A 23,708-nucleotide genomic window follows, 5' to 3' on the forward strand; every position below is an offset into this window, starting at 1 on the left:
GTTTTCTTTTCTGTTGAAGATACTTCTGTCTTCTGGGATGTGATAGAGTCTGTTTTCCCACGTCCTGCAATATAAAAAGCACAACAGGCACAGTATCAAACTAGGGTCTTCCTGCAAACAAACAGCTAGATGTTGGATAACACTGTTACCTGCGAGGGCCAGGACTAGAAGGGAAGTCAAGATAAACTTGTTATTCATCCTTTTTTCTGGATTCTTGATTTGTGACTTTATAGTACCCAGTAGATGCTTCAAAGTATCTCACAATCAAGTCTCTGGGAGGAGTTTCCTAGAGGGCTCTGAGCAACACTCTCAGGTCAGAAATGGGAGGGGCAAAACCTAGCTGCATAAAGATGTTTTTTGAAATAACTCCTCTTAAAATGACTCTGAGAGATACTATTCTTAATTTGAAATAATTTGAACCCTCCTCATCTCTCTAGACTTGTTTATTCATGTGCATAAACACAGGCAAAATGGAAAGTAATCATACTAAATAGCTAACAGTGATAATTTCTGTAGGTTGACTTTATTAGAATGTTCCTCTAATTTATTTTACTTTTATGCTTAATGACTATGGGTCTTTGGATAAATATTTCAGTGAGAAGTTGGTCTTTTGAGATTCTGTTATGTCTTTGTTATAGCTGGAAACAGGAAATAGTGAAAAAGAAACTTTCCCCATTCCAGCTCAGGTTCCCTTCACAAAAGGCAGAATCTCTGAATTGTGAATTGTAAATTCTTCATATCGCTAAACCAGAAACACTGAGGGGAGATTTACCCAGAATTCTTGTTTCATAGTCTTAAAAAGAAATGAAACCAGATTTTTCCCATCTGGACTACCTGACTGGAGCTTGAAAAGGAGAGAAGAAAACAAACAAACAAAAAATCAAGCAAACTGTTGTGTTTGTAAGCTAAGAAGTGGTATGGCATGTTGGATTAATTTCACATTATTTCTTTCCCTTCTATTTCATTAGTTTCCTGTGATTCTGATACTGACTCCATTTCCCTGATAGTGAAACCAATGAAACTTCTAACAAATTCATGAGCCCAAGTTGCTTTTACTACCTGTGTGGTCTTACCTAGAAACAGGGCATTAAAGAACTCCATTAAAAGGACAGTCATTCAATTACCAGGTCTTGTAACGTTAGCACATTTCCAATATAAGGCAGTTTTAATCTGCAGTGATTTGAAAGGATAGCAATCGAAAGTCTTGTTTTGATGTTGTGTCATGGGGTCACGAATGGTCATGTATTTTTGTTACTGTAATTAAAATATTGAACTAAAAATATGAGTGTCAGATAATAACTTCTTTGCCTTGTAGCTTTTTTTTGTTTGTTTTTTTGAGACAGGGTCTTGCTATGCTGTCAGGCTGTCCTTGAGCTCACTTTGTAGCCCACGCTTGAACTCACAGTGATCCTCCTGCCTCAGCCTCCCAAGTGCTGGGACTACAGGCGTGAACCATCATGCCCAGCTTTTTTGTAGCTTAATTTTTAGAGTTTTAGCAAATTCCTCATTGAATAGTTGTATATCCTTGGCTGCAGCCCTTGAGCACAGAAAGCAGGTGATTATGGAGCACTGTGCCCTACAGAGCAGTGTCCCCAGGCTGGGTGGCTGTGACTGGGTACTGAGAAGTTGCACTAAAAGAGTTTATTTTAACTGTCCTAACTTCTCTGGCCCACTTTAAATTAGTGTAAACAGAAAAGTAGGACTTTTCTCTTTCTGCTTAGCTGTCTGCAGGTTTTGGAAGCTAGTCACTTCGTAACTGTGGTTATGTCCCTCAAGGACAACCAGAGATGGGGGCTCTGCACCACCTTGTCTACACTGTTCACCCCTATTTAGAAAAAAGTGACAAAGTTACTAGATGAAGTGATGTCAGGTCAAGTTTTCACCAGGGTGACTACTATTCGCTATTAAAATTATAGGAAAAGTTCGATCCCCGGTACCGATAAAAACGAAAAAGACAAAAAAGAAATTATAGGAAAAATCAGAGGGGATGAATACCTTTTCCTTCTTGGTTTTCTGAGAATCAGTCTCAGATTTTCTCAATTGTTTCTGGCCCTTCGTAGTTACTGCTCACAGCTCAAGTGATGCCAAAATGTAACTAGTGAACTCTGTGCCCACCTCTTCATTCTTCAGTTCTTAAGTCTGTTTTCCTGGGAAATGTAATTTATTGCTGTAAGCATGTTCTTTTCTTAGATTCTACACCGTGTTCCACCAGTGCCCGCAGAAGGCTCACTCAAGCTCACACACACTCTGAAAGGGAAATAATAATTTGGCTATTAAGCCAACCAGAAAACAAACATCATTTGGTTCTAATTTAAATTTAAATTTAAATCCCTCCTACTCAATCACCCAGAGGAGTCATTGGGAGCTGATGCAGAAAAGCTAGAAACTTGCATCCATATGTTTTACTAATGATGAGAAGACTTCTGAAATTCTCCCACTTTTGAAGGGCATGCTATCCAAGCTCCTCTCGTTCTGTGAATCTATGGTTTTACAGGCATTGCAGAAAAATGGCAAATCCAGGAAAGCAGTAAGAAAATAAAAACAAAACCAAAATCTATCACAGCTTCACCCTGCCTCCATCCAGAACTCTTCGTTGTGATTGTTTTGTTCATAATAAAATATGCCAAGTATTTGTTAAAAGGTATAGTAAGCTTCTCTTCTCATTTTCTGAACTTTTTTCCTAAAGCATTATAAGCTAGTAATGGAGATGAGGACAGTGGGTTAGACTGTTCTTCTCAACGTATAGAATCAGATCTGGCCCCTCTCTTATCTGTTGTTCTGAGTGTTTTCCGGCCCTAGGTGCTTTCTGTTTTAGTAACACGTAATTGGAGTCTATTTTCTTTTGTTCTGAGGAACTGAGATATTTCTGATTCTGAGTGAAGGTTTCATTCTTACTCCTTTCCACAGTGGCCTGTCTGAGAGCAAAGAAAGACAAAACAGCTAGGTTTTCACACCAAAAGACACTACATTCTAATATTTTGTCATGAATTTTAAAGAAAATTTTGTTTTTGAAGAAAACAAGTTATTTTTAATTGAAGAGTGTATCTTAAATATATTACCATAACATTACATGTAGATCTAATTTTTTTCTTTAGCCAATGAGTTGTATTCTATCATATAAATATGTCATTATTTAGCCATTTACTTATCATGAAAACAGAGTTGTTTTTAATTTTTCTGCTCAGCATGATATTTACTGTGAAGTTTTAGTGCATGAGTTTTTATTGCATTTAGGGAGTTTCCTTCTATTTGTAATTTATAAAATATTTAGAATTTACCAATATTTAGAAGAATAGCAAGCAGTTTCATGTCAAGGAAGCCAAAAAGGAGAGAGAGAGAGAGAGAGAGAGAGAGAGAGAGAGAGAGAAAGAGAGAGAAAGAGAAAGAGCCTTATGAAAGTTACACCCTTCAGCATCATGCCTCCAGTGACGCCTTTCCTCCAGCTAGGCCCCCACCTCCTACTACCCCATTGAATGATGAACTCACCAAGAGCTTAACTCACTGCTAGTGCCCTCACAATCCAAGCAGTTCTCTAGTCATTTTTAAATTCAATCAAGTTGAAAATCAATATCAAGCATCCTAGAGCTCAGAATTTTATAGTATTTGATGTATTTCTGGACATAGAAAATAATGTAGAAATTTAGACTATCAGAAATTCTTAAAGTTCCAGCCAAACCTACCTCTAGACCTGGCATTTTTTTATTTTTACTTACTATTATTTTATGCTATTGGGTCACTTATTTTTCCTTATCACTTCTTGAGGAAAGTATAGCAACTAACATTTTCCTGGGAAACTGATCACTTCATGTAAACCTAAATATTTATTGCCATAGCATCAATTATAGTCTTCTTATATTCTTAAAAGTCTCTATATTATAATTTTGTTTCTCTGCTTTTTGTAGTGTTTTTAAGTGTTGTTACCTTTTCCTCCATCAGAATTTTCTCAGGTAGTTCGCAGAATCACTCTTCAACTTATAAATCAAATTGTTGATTTTTTCCTGCTTATATTTTTATTGATTTCAGAAAAATCTTGCTTTGCAGTTTGCTTTTGACTTCAAAACTAGCATGTTTATATTTTCATGTTTCTCATTTACATTTCTTTATTTTTTACTTTATTGTTATTGCAAAGTTGTAGTACACGAAATTAATTTATCCTCATCTTGGGGAGCAGGTGCATGTGTCTAACACAGCTTGTTTCTTTTTATTATTTCCCCTTCCTGCCCACCTGCTTCCTTTTGCCTCTAAATTCCCTTTTTCCACTTTCATCCTTAGCTCATGTTTATATATCATACATAACATTTGCATTCATTGTGAGTATTTGGTATATGTACATATTCTTTTTCATAATTTTAATACATATTATAACTTCCTTGGTGATGGAGTCTGATAAAACCCATTTCTATTTGCTCCATAATGAAGAAGGTTCACAGCTACCTAGAGTGGCAAATCTCAACTTTTCTTGCACTCGTGCCACTGTGATTCAGGATTCTTAAGGAAAAGATGTGCTTACTCTGTGGTCTGCTTTTTGTCGGCTGGCTAACTGGAGCTTGATGTGGCCATGACTAAGCCATGACCTTGCACATGACCCCAGAGTTCCAAAATGGAAATAACCTTAACATATATCTCAAAGATCGTGTACAAAAGCTTCTGTTGACTGGAATAACCACACTAGACTTTCACAACAGAGACAAATAGACTTTGTTTTTTCAGTCTCTGAATGTTTAGCATAGGAATATCACATTATTTTGGCCTGTTTCTCACTAATATGCTTGGAGTATAGTTTGATTACAATCCATTCTATCAGTTGTTATGTAGTTTTGTCATTGTCATTGTTTAGGAATGTATACTTTTCATAAAATCAGAGGAATTCATCTAGAAAGAGTCTAAGATGACTAATACTTTTTTTCTTTGTTTCCATGAAAGTTAAGGAAAACTAATTATTAGAATGTGCAGATCTCAAAGACAAATGTACTTGCTTTCTAGAGAAGCTACATTTCCTAGTAGACATTAAAGTGATGGATCATTTCATTTCCAAGCCAGTCTTTTTGTGACTATGGAAATGTGGCTTAATCTTAAAAATTTTAGGCAAGAAACAAAGCCCAGAACCTATGAAGTAAAAAACAGACAGATCTGACAGCACCACAATCAATACTGACATATTCTTTTGCTGCTTGTGAATGTATCTATTTCGTCACTAAGAAAATAGCATGATTTTGCCCCTCCCCGCCTTTTCCTGATGTTTTAGTATTGTGTTTTTAAGTAGCACAGAGACATGCATGAGCAAATTAATTTGGATTTTCTGATTTTATTCATTTAATACTTTTAATTATCTTTTCTGCCAGAAACTGAGGAGCATAAAGAAATGAATAAGAGAATCTTCATGTGCAATACTAAATACATATTAAAAGCCTTCCCTAACCCCTAGTTTAAGCACCAGGAAAGAGAGAATGGTAAGTACTCCTGCATACAGTGAATTGGAAATGGGGTAGCAAGGAGAAAATATGGTCAGGCCACTACTTCAACACTGGAAGTAAGATAGGGATGGGCACCCTACAGACTGCTGTGAAAAATGTTACTTGGATTATGAAATTTACAGATCTTAAGGATTATTCAAATGTATAGTAGGACACATAGAATTGGTGAACTCTATCTTTATGGAAATATTCTTTAATAAGAGAAAGTGAATTTTTATTTAGCATTTCAGAAAATGATGATTTCTGTGAGACATTAAATCCATTAACGTTAAGGAATTACTTGGAAGTGCTCACAAGATTGTTAATGGAAGTAGACCATCTCTTTGCCGAATCATCAGCTAATTCCTTCCAAGAGACTTTGACTTTTCCTTAAGGACATCTAAAATGAAGAATATCTGTGGCATATTTTTTCTGGGAGCAAAACAGATAACATGCTTGCCCTAACTGGTGTGTACATTTACTGTGTGTGAGATAATTTTCTTCCTTAGTACTTAAGTTAGTGTTGGAAGGGGCTTTGCTCTTATCTTTATGAAACACAAGAAAGTTAAGTAACAAGGATATCAAGGTGTATTATCAATAGTGTTTTCTGGAAAATGAGGACCTGATATAATGGGACAAATATTTTTGAATGATTAACCTAAAACTTTCTGCCATGCTTGACTTCTTACGACAGCTAGACAAGTCAAACTACCTTACAATTAGCACTGGATGTACCATAAGGTTCTGATAACTGAAGTTTAAGATCTATCTAGATACTTTTGTGGTAGCTTTGCTCTCCTGATAAAAGAAAAAATGAGGAGCTGTTGCTTAGGTCTCTGTGTCTTTCTTCCTTGAATTTATTTAGGGTACCTACAACTATCTCACAACTTTTTATGACTGTGTAGCCATAAATGAATCCACTAATAAGGTGGAAGAGGGAAAAGGCTTAGGTATTGGTGAGGATTCAGTGTTATCATGGATTCTACGTCTTGCTTGCCTTCTGTTTTGTGAAATTATTAAATGTTACTGTTTAAACCAGTCTTACAGTTTTCCTGCTAATTCAAACAGATAATTACAATGGATACTTACAAAGTTAGATAACTAAAGAGAAGTAGAGTTTCAAGAGTCAGGATTTTTTAACCAGTCATTTATATGATAATGAAGTAGTTTCAGAACTTGATATTCAAAAGAAGGTACTTATTTGGACAATGAAAGAAACTTTGTATTTGAGGGGACGCTGTCTGCTCAAATACAAAATCAAAGTAGTTGATAATTAGTGAAGAAAAATGAGGAGAGACTTGGATAGGTAGGAGAAGTAGGGACTGGATTATCTTTTTTTTTCATTTAAGGAAAAAAAAGGAAAAAAACCGAAAAAAGGGTACAAGTAATACAAAATTTAAAAAATAAACAGTAAGAAATCACTAGTTAATAGATTACATATTCTTATCTTAGAAATAGTTGTTCAAGTTACAAAATTGAAACATATAAAGTGGACTTTCAAACAGTGAGAGTGCAAACAGTTTTGTTCAATGATCCAAAAAACACTCAGTAATATGGTTATCTATCTTATACCCTTAAACATATATGCAGTTATATCCTTTAGAGCACTTGCTTTTCTTTTCTTTTGTACAATGACAATTACACATTTTGGGTTTTATTACTCCCACAGTTCTTATTACATTTTTGAAGACAGTAAAACCAAATGCGACATATCAGAACAGAGTCAGTCAAATCAAAAGGATGGACATAATGGATAATGTAAAAACAAAATATAAGGTGATCAACAATGGTTACCATACTGCGTCTTGCTATTTTAAGAAGAATTGGCAGTTATAATAAAATTGAACTAAACAGTAAAGAATAAAACCAAAGCATTGGAGACATTACAGGATTTTAAAAGAAATTAATAGTAAACCGGAATGGTCGTCATAATGAATCTTATTGTCTTCACGGTTTTGCCTATACTTTCGAACTTGGTACTATCAAGCAAAGCAGAATAGAGGAAAATCAGTCAAAACAAGATGGTGAAGGCAATACAGGATTTCAAATCAAGTTAATAGGAAATCAAAGTAGGTTACTATAATGTATCCTGCTATTTTTTATTTTTCCCATAATTAAAAAAATAAGAAAAAAGTAAATAATTAAAAAAAAGGGATTGAGATAAAAGAGGGCATAACAACAGAACAGCACAGGTCAAAACATAACCATTTAAGCAAAATAGTGTTTCACCACAAGATATCCTGACATAAAAATAGTTACCATAGTGTTTCTTTCCTTGAAATCTTTGAGTACAACTTCTTATACTGTAGTACCAAACATATCAAGACACTATAAAACAATTCAAGAGAATGACATTATTACAAGGTATTTAGAACCAATTAACAGAAAATGAACAATGATTTCTATATAAACTCCTTGTCTATAAAAGTTTTTGCTTATGTTATCATATATAATAAAATCCAATAAGATACAACTTTTTAAGACCAATGGAGACAGAAGAATACAAGTTTGATGGGACTTCAAAACAAGATGATACTAAATCAGCACTAGCTATTATGATGTCTTGTTTTCTCCAAAATAGCTGTTCCTCCATCTGATCTTCTCTGCTTCATTTCTGTTGAGCTCTTTTTCTGTCATTTGTTGTCAGTTTGTCTTCTTCATTTCGTTTTCTGCCCCATTCATTGTGGCCTCTCTGCCACTATTTCTGGAATCTTGGTATTTTCCATTTTTAGACTATCCTGCAGTATTCTCTGTAGAATTGAATTAGTGGTTGCAAATTCCCCTAGTTCCTCTTTATCCTGGAAGTACCTTGTTTTTCCATCAATTTCTAGGGACAGTTGTGCAGGATATATCAATCTTGGCTGGAGGTTATTATCTTTCAAAGCTGGAATTATTTCCCCCCACGCTTTTTGTGATTTGATGGTTTGTGCCGAGAAGTCTGCTGTAATTCTGATAGGTGTTCCCTTGTAAGTGATCTGTTTCTTGTCTCTGATGGCTTTTAATATTCTGTTCTTATATTGGATTTCTGGAATTTTGATTATTATATGCCTGGGTGTAGCTCTGTTTGGGCTATAGGTGGCTGGAGTTCTGTATGCCTCATATATCTGAGTATCTTTACCATTTGCTAAATCAGGGAAATTTTCTTGGGTTATTTCTGTGAATAGCTTTTGTAGTTCATTTGTTTGTGTCCCACTTCTTCTCTTATATTCTTAATAATTAAGTTATAGATCCTCATCATCTTCTAGTTTTTGTATTATTGCTGTTTGGTTTTTTTTGCCATTTTTAAGAAGTTTTTCATTTCATGCTCCCATATTACAAATCTGCCCTCCAGTTCAGATAATTTGTCCTTAGTTTCTTTCAAGCTGTTATGCCAGTTTTCAATACAGTTTTTAGTTTCCTGGTAATCTCTTTGAACCTGTTTTATGTATTTTATGTTTTCTCTATCTTCTCCATCAAACAATTCTCCCATTTTTTTTTTTTCTGTTCTTCCATTCCACCATCTGTTTTTTCTTGGGCGGTGCTTAGCATTTCTCTAACTATTCTGCTTATGTCTTGTTTCAGGTCATTAATAACTTCATTCCTGAACTCGTCTATGAGGCTCTGGAGATAGTGCTTTATGTCTATTGGTGCCGTGTCTGCTATTGCATGTTTCTCAGGATTGGGGGCCAAGGACCTTTCTTGTTGCTCCCTCTTCCCATATTCTTTGTTCTTTATATTTAAGCATTTATAGGAGGCCCAGCTTCCTTCTCTGTCAGCCAAAGTCTGTTTGAATTGCGCTGGCTAGGTGTTCCCCGCCCACTGCAATGCACCAAGGAGACACAGACCTGGGCAGTCTATGCCAGGCCCGCCCCTCCAGGTCAACCTACCATAGGCTTCACCGCTAGGGTGCACCTCCAGGCGCTGGGACCAGAGTTGGGCTAGTCTGTTGGGTCTCAGCTAGCGGCATCTCGCAGGCCAGGCACTCCCCACCAATCCTGCTTGAGAGGGGGATATGTGACTGAAGTCACTGAAGCATCTCGTTCTGGGAAATCTTCCTGGTCCGAGTATGTCCTCCGCTGAAACCTCCTTCTCTATGGAAGGGTCCCAATTTGCTCACTCACCACAGGTTGATGCAGGGCACCCAGCCAGTCCCGCTCCCAACTCCTTCCAATGCTTCCCACTCTCTGAGCTTTCATGCTTCTCTCCCCACTGTGCCGACCAGGATGCAACAGCAGCTGCAGGTAATTCAAATCGCAGTTTCCAGTAGTGTGGGGTCCAGCTTCTGTGCTGAGACCTTATCTGTTCCTGCGGTATCACCGGAATCGCGTTTCCATTTGGTTTCTCTTAATTTAGTTCGTTCCTGGGTCGGCAAAGGACTAGGACTTCCTGCCCGGCCCCATTCCTGGATTTCAAGTGAGGTTTTTCAAAGAGCCTCTGAGGCTGCTGCTATCTATCCGCCATGTTCTTCCAGCGGGACTGGGTTTTCTTTTGAAATTTTATAGATTATTTTCTCTTGGTGACTTGGCAAGTGAATGTGTTATTGCATATTGCATATTGTACCATAGTAATTAAAATGTAAGTCCGAATCTGAGTCCCTTAAAGGTAAGTTTTCCTTCTTGTAAATCCTTATATATTTTCATGTACTTTCTTGTCTCATGTAGTTCTGCTAACTTTATCTTTTGGGCTTAGTGACTCAACTACTGTATTAAGGAGGGTGATACTTTATTATTTTTTTACTCATTGCTGATACTCTTATTTTTTTATTCATTGCTGAGACAAAATACCTGATGCCCAAAGTTGGGAAAAGAAAGGTTTTTTTCTTACAGTTTTTGGAGGTTTCAGTCCATACTCAGTAGGCTCCAAGGCAGGGTGGCAGGGCTGGTAGCAGATCATGGCAGCTGCAAACAGCAAGGTGGAAACCTGCAAGAGAGAGAGAGAGACACACACACACCTCCTTCCTGGCTCCACCCCTAATCCAGTGTAGCACTCACACCCCAATCCAAGCGCTAGACAAGGGCTGGGGGTTTAGCTCAGCAGCACAAGCACCTGCCTGGCAAGTGCGAGGTCATGAGTTCAATCCCCAGTACCAAACACACAAAAAAAACAAAACAAAAACCAAGCGCTAGACAATGAACCAATCATAAACTCATAATGCAAACACATGAGGCCTGGGGGCTACCAATATAAACCATGGCACTAACTTAACTCGGCTGAATGTTTTCTTCACAAATGTTAACATCAGGACACTGCATATTCTCTCTCATATATAGAAGCTAAAATAAGTCAAGGTGAAAATTCACATTGTGATTACTGCAGATTAAAGTCTATTACTTGTGATTACCACAGATAATTACAGATTACTACAGATTGGGAGGGGCATATGTATGTGTGGAAGGGTAGTAAGGAGGGTTTGGATTTGAGTAGTGTGTGCTGTCTCCATATATAGAAATGTACTGAATCCTTTATATATATATTTAAAATTTATGAATCTTTTAAAATACACAATTTATACTTGTTAACAAAAAATAAAAACAAAAATGCCCCTTTAGGAATTGTTTTAGTTGTATCATATAAGTTTTAACAGGTAATATTTTCATTTTCAAGAGTTTAAATATTTTGGTTTCATTGTAATAGTTTCATATGGCTATATTATAACCATAAATTATGATTCTAAGTGTTTGATTATATAAGGAGCTTATTATATCTTTGTAGTTTTCCTCTAGTTCTATCTGATTCTGTCCATAGATAACTTTTGAAAGAATTATTTGGTTTTACATCCTTTATGGCCATGAGCAGGATGAATTTTTCTAAATTTTTCATGTGTACTTGAATAGAATTTCTGTATTCTAATTCTTGGGTGTATGCTTTGACCTATTGGTAATGTGGATATCACCTGGTATAGTGTCCTTTAGATCTCATTTTGTTTATCCATTCATCAAGGGAAGAACATTGAAGTTCTTTATGCATTTTGACTACTAAAATCGTGTAACTGAGAACACTCATGCATGTTTTTACATGATCATATTTTCAGTTCACTCCACAAGACATCTGGGAGTGTAATTGCTCCTAACTCTGTGCTTAACCATTTGAAGAAATGTCAAACTGCTCTCCAAAGTTGATGCACCATTTTATATTCGTACCAGTGGGGGAAGAAGATTCTGATTTCCCCACATCTTTGCCAATCTTCCATTTTCTCCTCCTTCCTTCCTTCCTTCTTCTCTCTCTTTAAAATTATAGACATCCTAGTGAGTGTTATGTGATATCTCATTGTGATTTTGATTTCTCTAATGAATGATGATGTTGAATAATTTATTTGGGGGGGTACTTGGAATCAAACTCACAGCCTTGCACTTGCCAGGCGAGTGCTTGCACTGCTGAGCTAGATCCCTGGCTTACGTTGAACATATTTTTAAGTGTTTTTGTTTATATATATATATGTATATATATTTCTTACTGCACTATCTATCCAAATACTTTGACCATTATTAAATTGGTATTTGCCTTACTGTTGTTTTGTCATATTTAAAATATGCTTTCAATACTATTCTGATCTGGAAATTTGCAATATAATCTTCCAGTTTTGTGTTTTGTTCCATTTTCTTTTGTGAAAACTTTGTGGACTTTGATGCACAAGACTTTTTAATTTTGACGAAGGCTCATTTAGTTGTTATTTGATTTCTTTGTGTGTGTGTGTGTGTGTGTGAGAGAGAGAGCCTAAGAAACCATTGCACACCCAAATTCACTAAGATTTACTCATATATATTCTTTCAAGCTGTTTTATTTTTAGCTCTTACATTTGTTTTTAAAATGAGTTAATTTTCATGTTTGTGTGAGGTAGAGATCCAATTTTATTCTTCTTTATGTGACTATCCAGCTGACTCAGCATGATTTGTTGAAAAGATTATTATTTTTCCATCTAATGATCTTGGGCCTCTTGTTGAAAGTTAATTTGCCATAGATGTATTAGGTTATTACTGAACTCTCATTTCTACTCCAATAGTGTCCATCCATTTTTAAGAGAAATGTGTTAACATCATGTACTGAGTATATATTGATGCACTCTGTTTATACCTTGACAAAACATAAATAAGTATAAAATATATACATATATTACATATATTAATATATATATATCACATATATACATACATATATATATGACAGAAAGAGAGAGAGACAGAGAAGAAAAGTGAGTGAGAGAGAGAGATTCATTAAGCAAAGGTATTCTTGAGGACAGAGGACTTTTAGTAGCGGAATGGTAGGTTACACAGGTTGTCTGCATCATCGCACTGCATATGTAAAGCAGCAGGAGCTGGAGGAAGTGCATTTCTGGAGTCACAGCTTGAAGTTCGAGGACAGGCTGCAGGTGCTTGTGGAGCACTGTGCTGCCCAGCACAGTAGTAGGTTCCTACATCATCAAGCTTGGAGGCTGGAATGCTCAGGAAACTGTTCTTCCTTGTTTCATCTGACCAGGCAGCCACTTTTCCACTTGTTATCAATTCATCACTCTTATATATAGTTATCAAGAGGACAGGAGCTTCTCCAGGGTATTGCTTGTACCATAGAAAGTAGTTTAATGTTGTTGAAGCACTGCAGTTCATGGAAACGTCCTTTCCTTCCTGCGTGGTTATAGTCTGAGGACTCTGTTTCAACTGTTGACCACTCACAGCTGGTTAGAAAAACAAAAGAAAGTTACAGTGTCTTCAGATCACTCTTCTCAGACCTGTGATGGACACTGACTATATTCTTGAACTCCTTAGCCCTGTTGCCATATTTTTCCCTTTTCTTACTCCTCTAGATTTTCTTTTTTGTCTCTGTCTTTTCACAGACACAGGTAAAGCCTTATCTTCTGCCCTCACAGAGTTTCCACCCCTTCAGAATTTTCGGAGGAACAATAAGAAATTCCCAAGACTCACATGTGAGTTGCAGCTGTAGGATCACTAGTAAAACTTCAAGGAGCATTTCCATCAGCAAATATTGATCTCCTAAATGGGTTATTACTTCAGTATACTCTCTGGGCTTAGCACAATCAAACACACACCAAGGTTATGTCAAAACACCCATTCTGTGTGTCAGCCAATCCAATTGCTCACTAAATGTTTCTTAGCACTTTGAGCTAACCATAGTTAATTATGCATGGAGACACTGCCCCCCTCTGGCTGGATGCTAGATTCTGGTCCTTTCAGATCCTTCTACTTCTGTCAGTCATTTGATGAACACACTTTTCTAGTACTCGCTATATGCTGACTTTCGCCAGCATAGAGGCATGAACAAAGCAAACAAGGACTCTTACTTGGGCATTTTATAAATCTCTGGAATGTCAGTGAAGGGTGCATTTTTTGATTAAGAATAGTAGGATTTTTTTATTTTAAAGAGATTAAGATAGAAGAGGACATAACAAAGCAGATGAGAACAGAACAAAATTAAGCAACACAGTATTTCACCACAAGACAACCTGTTACAACAGTAGCTACCATAACGTCTCTTTCCTTGAAATAGTTGGGCATACCTTCATACACCATAGTATCAAACCAAACAGAATAATATAAAACCATTCAAAAGAATGAAAGTATTACAGGGCATTCAGAACCAAATAACAGGAAACAAACAATGATTAATATATTATCTCATTGTCCATACAAAATTGGTTTATACTATAACACATAATAAGATACAATAAGATACCGCATGATAGAACCAATGGAAACAGAAGCACAAAAGTATCATAGGACTTCAAAACAAGATAATAATAAATCAGCACTGGATATTATAATGCCTTGTTTTCCTCAAAATAGCTGTTCATACCATCGCAGATAATAAAATCAAACAACCCAGGATAAAACCATTCCAACTAATGAATGAAAACAATATAAGGCTTCAAAAAAATGTAATGGGGGATTATGATTACCATAAACTCTTATGTACTCTTAAAATTTCTTACACTAGAGGGACTATACAGTATTTATACATGTGATTTATTTTGCTTATGAGTATGGTCTCAATTTGTGACCATTCATAATTTCATAAATTTATACATATATAAATATCTCAATGTGATCATTCTTTACAGCTGAGTACTACTCCATTGTACAAAAATATCACAACTTTTTTATCCATTCTTCAGTTGATGGATACTTAGGTTGTTTCCAAAATTTGGCTATTACAAATTGTGCTTCTATAAGCATGGGTGCACATATATCACTGGAGAATGATATTTTCAGTTCTTCTGGGAATATGCCTAAAGGTAGAATAGCTGGATCAAATGGGACTTCCAATTCTAGCTTTTTGAGAAATCTCCAGACTGATCTCCACAATGGTTGCACCAGTCTATACTCCTACCAACAGTGCAGGAGAGTTCTTTTTCCCCCACAGCCTCTCTGGCATTTGTTGTTGGTAGTTTTCTTGATCCTGGCCATTCTTTCTGCAGTAAGATGAAATCTCAGTGTGGTTTTAATTTGCATTTCTCTAATGAGCAATGATGAACATTTTTTCATGTATTTATTTGCCATTTGTATTGCTTCATCTGAGAAGTGTGTATTCATCTCAGATGCCCATTTTTGGACTGGGTCTTTAAATTTCAGGGGTTTGAATTTTAATTCTTTGTATGTTTTAAACAGCAATCCATTGTCTGAGGGACAGTTCACTAAGATTTTTTCCCAATTTGTGGGTTTTTTCACTATGCTAGAGATTTCTTTTGACATGCAGAAACTTTTTAATAAGACGTGATCACAGTTACTGATTCTGGGAAGTATTTCCCATATGGTTTGATTCCTGTTCATGAATTCCCTACCTACCCCTATGTCTTCAAGATTTTTACCCAATTTGTATTCCAACAGATTTAGTTTAGTTACATTTATTGATTTACATATGTTGAACCATCCCTGCATGCTTTGGATTAATCCTCTTGGTCGTGGTGTATAATCTTCTTGATGATTTGCTGCACCCTGTTTGCCGATATTTTCCTGAGGATTTTTGCATCTGTGTTTGTTAGGGAGATTGGCCTGTAGTTCTCTTTTTCAGTTGGGTCTTTCTCAGATTTTGGTACTAGAGTAATACTTGCTTCCAGGAATGACTTAGCAAGAATTGCTTCCCTTTCTATTTCATTGAAGAATTTGAGGAGTGTGAGCATTAAGTCTTCTTCATATTTCTCGTACAATTCTGCAGTGATTTGTCTGGGCCTGGGCTCTTCTCTGTAGGTTAGGACTTAATTACATTTTCAATTTCATTAATAGAAATTTGGTTACTCAGCAATTTTACATCTTCTGGATCCAGCTTTTATACTCCATATGCTTCTAGGAATCTGTCCATTTCTTCTGTGGTATCGAATCTATGAAAGTAGAGGTTTTTGAAATAGGTGTTGATGATCTTGTGTATTTCTATAAAGTCTGTAGTGATTTCACCTTTTTCATTTCTTATTGCATGAATTTGAGCTTTTTCTTTCCTCTGTTTAATAAGGTTAGCTAGGGGCTTATGAATTTTATTTATTCTTTCAAAGAACCAACTCTTTAATTCATTGATTCTTTGGATTGTTTTCTTAAGTCTCTATTGCATTGATTTCTGCTCTGATTTTTATAATTTCTTCCCTTCTTTTGGCTTTGGGCTTGACTTGCTCTTCTTTTTGTAGATGTTTGAGGTGTAGCATCAGGCTGTTTATTTGTATTCGTTCTGTTTTCCTAAAGTGGGAACTCAGTGCAATAAATTTTTCTCTGAGGACTGCTTTCATTGCATCCCACAGATTCCAGTAAGTTGTATTTGCATATTTGTTTGCTTGTAGGTATCTTTAATTTCTTCTTTAATTTCTTCTGTGACCCACTGATTGCTTAAGAGTGTATTATTCAATTTCCATGTTTTTGTTGGGTGTTTGCAGTTTCTTTTATCATTAATTTCTAGTTTCACAGTGCTATGATCTGAAAACATGCATGGGATAATTTCAACTCTTTTGCATTTATTTAAATATGTTCTGTGGGCTAGTATACAGTCTATTTTAGAGAATGTCCCATGTGCTGCTGAGAAGAATATATATTCTGATGTTGTTGGATGAAACACTCTGTATATGTCTATCAAGTCCATTTGTTCACAGGTGTGATTCAGTTCTGTTATTTCTTTGCTGATTTTCTGTCTGGTTGATCTGTCCTTTGGTGTCAATGGTGTGTTAAGGTCTCCTGTTATAATTGTGTTATTGCTAACTTTATTTTTCATTTCTTTTAACACTTGCTTTGCATAACTGGGTCCTCTGGAATTTGGTGCATATATATTTAAGATAGTTATCTCTTCTTCTTTAAGTTTCCCCCTAACCAGTAGGTAGTGACCTTCTTTATCTCTTAGGATCATTCTTGGTTTGAAGTTCAATTGTCTGCAAACAGAATAGCTACCCCCACTTTTTTTCCAGTTCCCGTTGAATGAAGTATTGTTTTCCATCCTTTGACTTTCAGTCTGTGAGTTTCCTTTTGCGTTAGAAGGATTTCTTATAGATAGCATATGGTTGTATGTTGTTTCTTGATCCATTCTGCAGTCTGTTTCATTTAATTGGTGAATTGAGACCATTTACATTAATGCTTATAACTGTTATATATTGGTTTATTGTTGACATGTTATCTTTCTGTTCTGTTTAATTGTCTGCTTTGCTTAGTGGTCTTTTCCTATGTGTATCTAGACTGTCTTTCAGTTTTCTTTCCAGGATTGGATTGGTGATCATGAAGTTCTTCACCTATTCTTTGTCATGGAAGTATCTTATTTTTCCATCCATTTTTAAGGTCAATTTTGCATGGTACAACAGTCTAGGTTGAAAATCATTTTCCTTTAGGATCTGAAATACTTCACTTCATGCTGTTCTTGACTTCATTGCTTGTGTTGAGAAGTCTGCTGTGATTTTGATAGGTTTTCCTTTATAGGTAATCTGTCTTTTGTCTCTAACAGATTTTAATATTTTATTTTTATGTTGAATTTCTGGGATGGTGATTATTATATGTCTGAGTGTAGTTTTATTTTGGTTATGGCTATTTGGGGTTCTATATGCTTCCCTAATCCTAAAGTCAGTTTCCAGTCTCATGTTCGGGGAATTTTCAGCTATTACATTTGTAAATGTCCTCTTGATATCATTTATGTTGTCCTCTTCTTTTTCATTTATCCCTATCAATCTTATGCTGTTTTTCTTTGCATCATCTTGCAGCTGTTGAATTGTTGTTTCCTGATTTTTTGCTATTTTTAAAATATCTTTCCTTTCCTGTTCACTAGATGCAATCTTGTCTTCAAGGTCTGAAACACTATCTTCATTTTCATTGAGTCTGTTTTGACAACTTTCAATGGAATTCTTGATTTCCTGCATATCTCTTTGAATCTGCTTCATGTATTCTGTTTGTTTTTTATATTGTTCATCCAGGGATTCTATCTTTTTGTTTTGTTCCTCTAATATTTTAACTGTGTCTTCTTTAGATGTGTTCAACATGTGTTTGATTACTTTTATCATTTGTTCTTTTACCTGGGAGGTTATTTCTAGTTTGAATTCCTTTAAAGTTTCCTAGAGTTTCTTCTTTATTTCAGTTGCTTTTGTGTCAGGTATTTCAGGTGTATGGCATATATTTTCTTCTATGTACATGGTTTCTAGGTTTTTGTGGGATGGGCTGGAGGTTTGAGATTGCATTTTGGTCTTTCGTTTTGTCATTTTCCTATACTTCTGTGTTTCAAGTGTTTTCCCAAGGCTTCCCCTGGGCATGTTTGAAATCATCTCCTATGCCCTCAACTCCTGGGACTGAATGGAGGTTGCTGAATGTGGTCCAGTCAGGCCCTCAGGCCTTCCCATGCCACCTCCAGTGTTTCAGGAAGCTAGGAAGTCACCTATCCACTGTGGTGATGGTCCAAAGCTCTCCCCAGGCAAGAACCAATGCACTGGAACTCACTTTATGTGCCCTTTATGTGGAATTCACTTTATGTGGTTAGGAAGTCACCTAACCACTGTGGATGATGGTCCAAAGCTCTCCCCGGGCAGGGACCAATGCGCTGGAACTCACTTTAACTCCCCTGATTGAAGAAGGTCGCTGGGCATAATTTTGTCAGGCTGCAAAACCTCCCAAGTGTAGTCTAGTGTGGCTGGAAGCTGGGCGGGTCCCTGACCACTGGGAGTGATGATCTTAAACTCTCCTGGAGCTCGGGATGGTGTGCAGGAACTCACCCCAGCAGGCAGCTGAGTTCCCTGGATTGAAAGAAGGTCCAAAAATAGTAGACTGGGGGCTGGGGATTTAGCTCAGCAGCATAAGCACCTGCCTTGCATGAGTTTGATCCCCGGTACCAATGAAAAAGACAAAACAAAACAAAACAAAAAAAGAATAGTAGACTGAAGATGTATTTTCCTCTGTTCCTTTTTGAGAATCAATTGAAATGCTAATAAAAATAGTTAAACAATAAAAAATGTTTGAATTATGAAACACAATCCTAAGAGTCCACTGAGTAAAATGCCACTGAAATCCAGGGGTCTTGCTGGTTTCAGTAATTAGGGCACCTGATATCCCAAAGCATCAGAGCAAAGGTGGAGGTGAGAAACTTTAAACAGATGTGGGAAGAATGAAAGTACAGTTCCATAAAGAGCACTTATAAATTTCTTCCATCTTGACCCAGAAAGCCAAGTGCCCAGTGTTTTACAGCCTCTTTATGGAAGAAATCATTTTTGTGATGATCCTGATTAAAGAGGCATGAGGGCCCAGAATGCTGGGCTTTGTTGAGAATGAAGAGAGGCAAATACTTAAAAGGAGAGGAATTGAAGTCATCTTTCTTTGTTCAAGCACTGGATCCATATCTCATTATGAATGAGCACCGCAGGATCACTAGACATTTAAAAAAATCTCTTAACATGAATAGAAGAGAAAGAAACTAAAAAGGGAAAGGAGCCCAACAGGAACAGGAAAGAAGAAAGTTGCCATCATTTTTAACACAAGGTGCAAACATTATGGGTTTAATAAAAAAAGCAAAAAGAAATAACAAACTTCATTTAAAAATTCTTATTGCATACGTTTACAACACATAACGAATACATTCATTATAGGGAGCTGATACATGTGTATGTTGCAACTTAGTCCTTCTCTTTCCCATCTCCTTCTCCTTCTTTTTCCTTCTTCCATCCCTAGATCTGCTTACCATTGGCAAAAGTTCTACCTCCTTGATTCCTATTGTCTATATCTCATTTTGCATTTTCTTCATGATTTGAGTTTTTGACAGACAAGAAGTCATGCAATATTTGAACACTCTATGTCCGATTTATTTCTCCTGGCATTATGGTCTCAGACCTTTTTGACTTACAAATGTCCCAAATTTATTGTTCTTTATGGCTGAATACTACTCCACTGTACATATGTATCATTTGTATTTACTCATCTCTTGATGGATATGTGGACCATTTCGAAGATTTAGTTATTGTGTTTTGTGCTGCTCTCAACACGGACATGCATGTATTACTATGATATGATGTCTTTAATCTTTTGGAAAGTTCTACAAGTGATAAAGTGAGTCAAATGGAATGTCTATTTTAAAGTCTATTCATCCTGATTTCCATAATTATACTAACTCACATTCCTACCAGCAAAGTTAGAAGGGTTCCTTTTTCCCTGCAGTCTCACCAGCATTTGTTATTATTTGATTTCTTGATGATGGTCATTACTTCTGGGGTAAGATTTAATCTCAGTGTTGGTATAATTTGCATCTTTCTAATGGTCAGTGATATCGACCATTTCTTCATGTATTTATCAACCATTTGTATTCTCAGAAGTATCTATTCATTTTGCTGGGTGTAGTGGTACAAACCCATAATCCCAGCATTTGGGAGACTAACGCAGGAAGAGTGCTGTGAATCTGAGCCCAGTGGGGCTATATAGAGAGTTCAAGGTCAGCCTGGAGTACATAGTGAGACCATGCTTCAAAACAAAAACAAAAACAAAACAACAATAACAACTGCAAACCAAAAAAGAAGTGTCTACTCATTTCAATTGCCCATTTTTAAAATTCGATCCTTTTTGGCAGTTCTTTATATATAGATGATATCTGTCCTATATTTGAGGAATAGCTGGCAATTTTTCCCATTATGCAGGTTGTCTCTTCACATTTTTGGTTTTTTGCTTTGTTGTAAAGAAGCTTTTTAATTTGATACAAATCCATTTCTTTATTCTTGATGTTATTTCTTGTGCAGAGTGATAGAACCGTGGGGGAATGGTGGCGGCTGAAAAGATGAGAAGTATGAAATATAAATGACCTTTATTTTGAGAATGCGGGGAGAGACATCCCCGACTCCCCGGGGCATGGCATCTCCACCCCAGGCCCCGTGGAACACGTGGAATGAGGCACATAAGTAGCCTTGGCTTGGGGTGGAACCTAAGGGGGCATTAGGGATGCACAGGTAGCCCATTAGTCTTAGTTGGGCCTCAGAGGTAGATTCCTAGGGGTGGGGGAGATAGGAGCTCCTTGGCTTTACTGGCTACAGTGTCCAGCCTGGGCCAAAACCCTTTCACAGAGGTCTTTGGTTCAGAAAGTTTTTGCCTATGTGTATGTTTTCAGAAGCTTTTACAAATTTTATCTTCTAGCATATCCAATGTTTCTGTTTTAATACCTAGAGCTTTGATCCATTTTGCTTTAATTTTAGCACAGGGTGAAAGATTTGGGTCCATATTCATTATTCTGCATGTGAGCAACCAGTTTTCCCAGCATGCTTTGTTCAAGAGGTTATCTTTTCTCCAGCATAGATATTTGGCTCTGTTGAAGATCAGTTGGCTGAATGTGTCTGAGCTTTTTTGTGTGTGTGTCCTCTGTTCTGTTCCATTGACCCACGTGTTTATTTGTTATCTTTTTATTTTTAACTGTAGCTTTGTAATATAGCTTGAAATTTGGGATTGTGCTATCTTTTCCTCTGGTTTTGTTGCTCAGGTTTGCTTTTGAAATTATGGGTCTCTTCAGACTCCTTATAAATATTAGAATTGTTTTCTGTAGTTCTGTGAGGAATATTCTTGGTAGTTCAATTGGGATTTCATTAACTATATATCAGCTTTGGAAATATAGCTGTTTTTGACAATTTTGGTTCTGTCTATCTAGGAAAAGGGAATGTCTTTCTATTTTCTGATGCATTCTTCAACTCCTGTTTTAGGATACAATAGTTTTTATTAAAGAGATCTCTCACTTCCTTGGCTATATTGATTTCTAAATGTTTAACTTTTGAAGATATTGTTAATGATATTGTGAAAATTTTCTCAGTTTCCTTCTTGATGGATTCATTGTTGGTGTACAGGAATGCTGTTGATTTTTGTGTTAATTTTGTGTCCTGCTATTGTGCTGAATTTATTAGTTGCACGAGTTTTTGGGTGCAATTTTTGAGTCTTCTGTAAAGGATCATGTCATCTGCAAATAAGGGTAGTTTGACATCTCTTTCCTATATGTATCCTATTTATTTATTTTTCATGCATGTTTGCTGTGCTGAAGTTTTGGGTACTGTTTCAAACAAAAACAGTGAGAGCTGACATGCTTGTTTGCAATTTTAGAGGAAAAGTTGTCAGTGTTTCCCCATTATTGTGATCCTGGCAATGAGTGTGTTATAAATGGCTCTTACGAGTTTGAGATAAAGTCCTTCTATACCTATATTTTTTTAAAATCATAAGAGCTGGGGATTTAGCTCAGTGACATAAGTATTAAAGCATCTTCACATTGGTGACCTCAAGTCTGCTTGGTCATGACATATTTTTTTTTTTAATGATTTGTTGTACCTTTTGCTAGTATCATGGTGAGACTTTATTTCTATGTTTATCAAGAAGATTGGCCTCTGGTTTTCCTTTTTCTGTTAAATTTTTCTGGTCTTGCTATCAGGATAATACTAGTTTCCAGGATTGAGTTTGGCTGCACTTCTCTTTCAATTTTATTGAAGAGGTAGAGGAATAGTGGTGTAAGATGTTCCCTGAAGTCCTGGTAGAATTCCGTGGTGAATCTTTTTTTTTCTTTTTTTTCAGGGATTGAACTCACAACTGTGCACTTGCAAGGCAGGTGCTTATGCCACTGAGCTAAATCCACAGCTGTGGTGAATCTTTTGAGTCCTGGGTTTTTCTTTGTTGGTAGTGTTGTTTTTCTATCTCTGCTTTATTACCTATTATTGGTCTCCTCAGACATTTTAAAATATCTTCTTGGTTCAATTTTGGTAATTCTTTTTTTTATTTGTAAAAGAGAAAAGTCAGAAAAGAAAAACAAAAAGCAAAAGGCATAAACAACAACAGCAGACTCAAAACATTAACAATATAGGCCTTCAAAACAGAATGAAAGAAATTTAACAATGGTTGTTATATTGCTATGTTCTCTTTTTTTTCAAAGAAAGAAAAGAAAATAGCAAAACAGAAAATTAGGGTAGAATGAATTAAAAAATTATCATGATAGAATCACTAGTTGATACATCACTCATTGTCATCTTAAAAAACAGTTGACAAAGTCACAAAATCAAAGCATAAATAGTGGCTAGACACTCAAACATTGACAGTGCAAATCCTTCTGTTCAATGTTCCAACAGAAGTTCAGTAATATGGTCATCTATCTTACACACTATATGTACCATTATACTCTTTAGAGCACTTTCCTTCCCTTTCACTTTCACAGTATCTATTATACTTTTTGGATCCCATTATTCTGCCAGTTTTTATTGTTTTTTACACTAGAGAGACAATGAGATATTTACTCATGTGAGTCTTGTTTATTTCACTAATGAGGATATTTTCAAGTTCTCTCCATTTACCTATAAAGGCCTCAAGATAATCCTTTTTTATAGCTTAGTAATATTTCATTGTATAAAAAGGCCACTTTTTTTCATCCACTCTGCAGTTAATGGGCATTTTGGTTGTTTCCAAGATGTAGCTATCACAAATTGTGCTGCGTGACATGGTTGCACATGTATCTCTGTGATATGACATTTTCAATTTTCTGGGAAAATACCCAGGAGGAGAATAGCTAGATTGAATGGAACTTCCTATCCTAGGTTTTGGGTACTCTCCATACTGATTTCCATAGTGGTTGAACCAGCCTGCACTCCCACCAACAGTGGAGCAGTGTTCCTTTTCCCCACATCCTCACCAACATTTGTTACTAGTTTTTTCTTGATGGCAACCATTCTTTCTGGAGTGAGATGAGATTTCAATGCTGTTTTAATTTTCATTTTGCAAGTGATCAGTGATGGTGAATGTTTCTTCAAGTATTTATTTGCCATTTGTATATCTTCATCTGAGAACTGTGTGTTCATCTCCAATGCCCATTTTTGGAGAAGGTCTTTGA

The 23,708-nt window shown here is 36.2% G+C and overlaps 1 protein-coding gene and 1 gene segment (V, D, J or C); both read right to left on the bottom strand.

The window, feature by feature from the left end:
* The window catches only part of LOC100719991 (T cell receptor alpha chain MC.7.G5-like), a 556,517-nt gene that overhangs the window by 338,635 nt on the left and 194,174 nt on the right, over nucleotides 1-23,708 (bottom strand).
* LOC134473225 (T cell receptor alpha variable 35-like) lies at nucleotides 12,662-13,498 on the bottom strand. The segment is given in 2 exon segments: nucleotides 12,662-13,101; nucleotides 13,349-13,498. Coding segments are annotated over 2 exon segments (477 nt in total).

The sequence above is a fragment of the Cavia porcellus genome, unplaced genomic scaffold (assembly GCF_034190915.1).
Source record: "Cavia porcellus strain 051 isolate PalLab524CR breed Dunkin Hartley unplaced genomic scaffold, mCavPor4.1 scaffold_26, whole genome shotgun sequence".
Classification (NCBI taxonomy): Eukaryota; Metazoa; Chordata; class Mammalia; order Rodentia; family Caviidae; genus Cavia; species Cavia porcellus.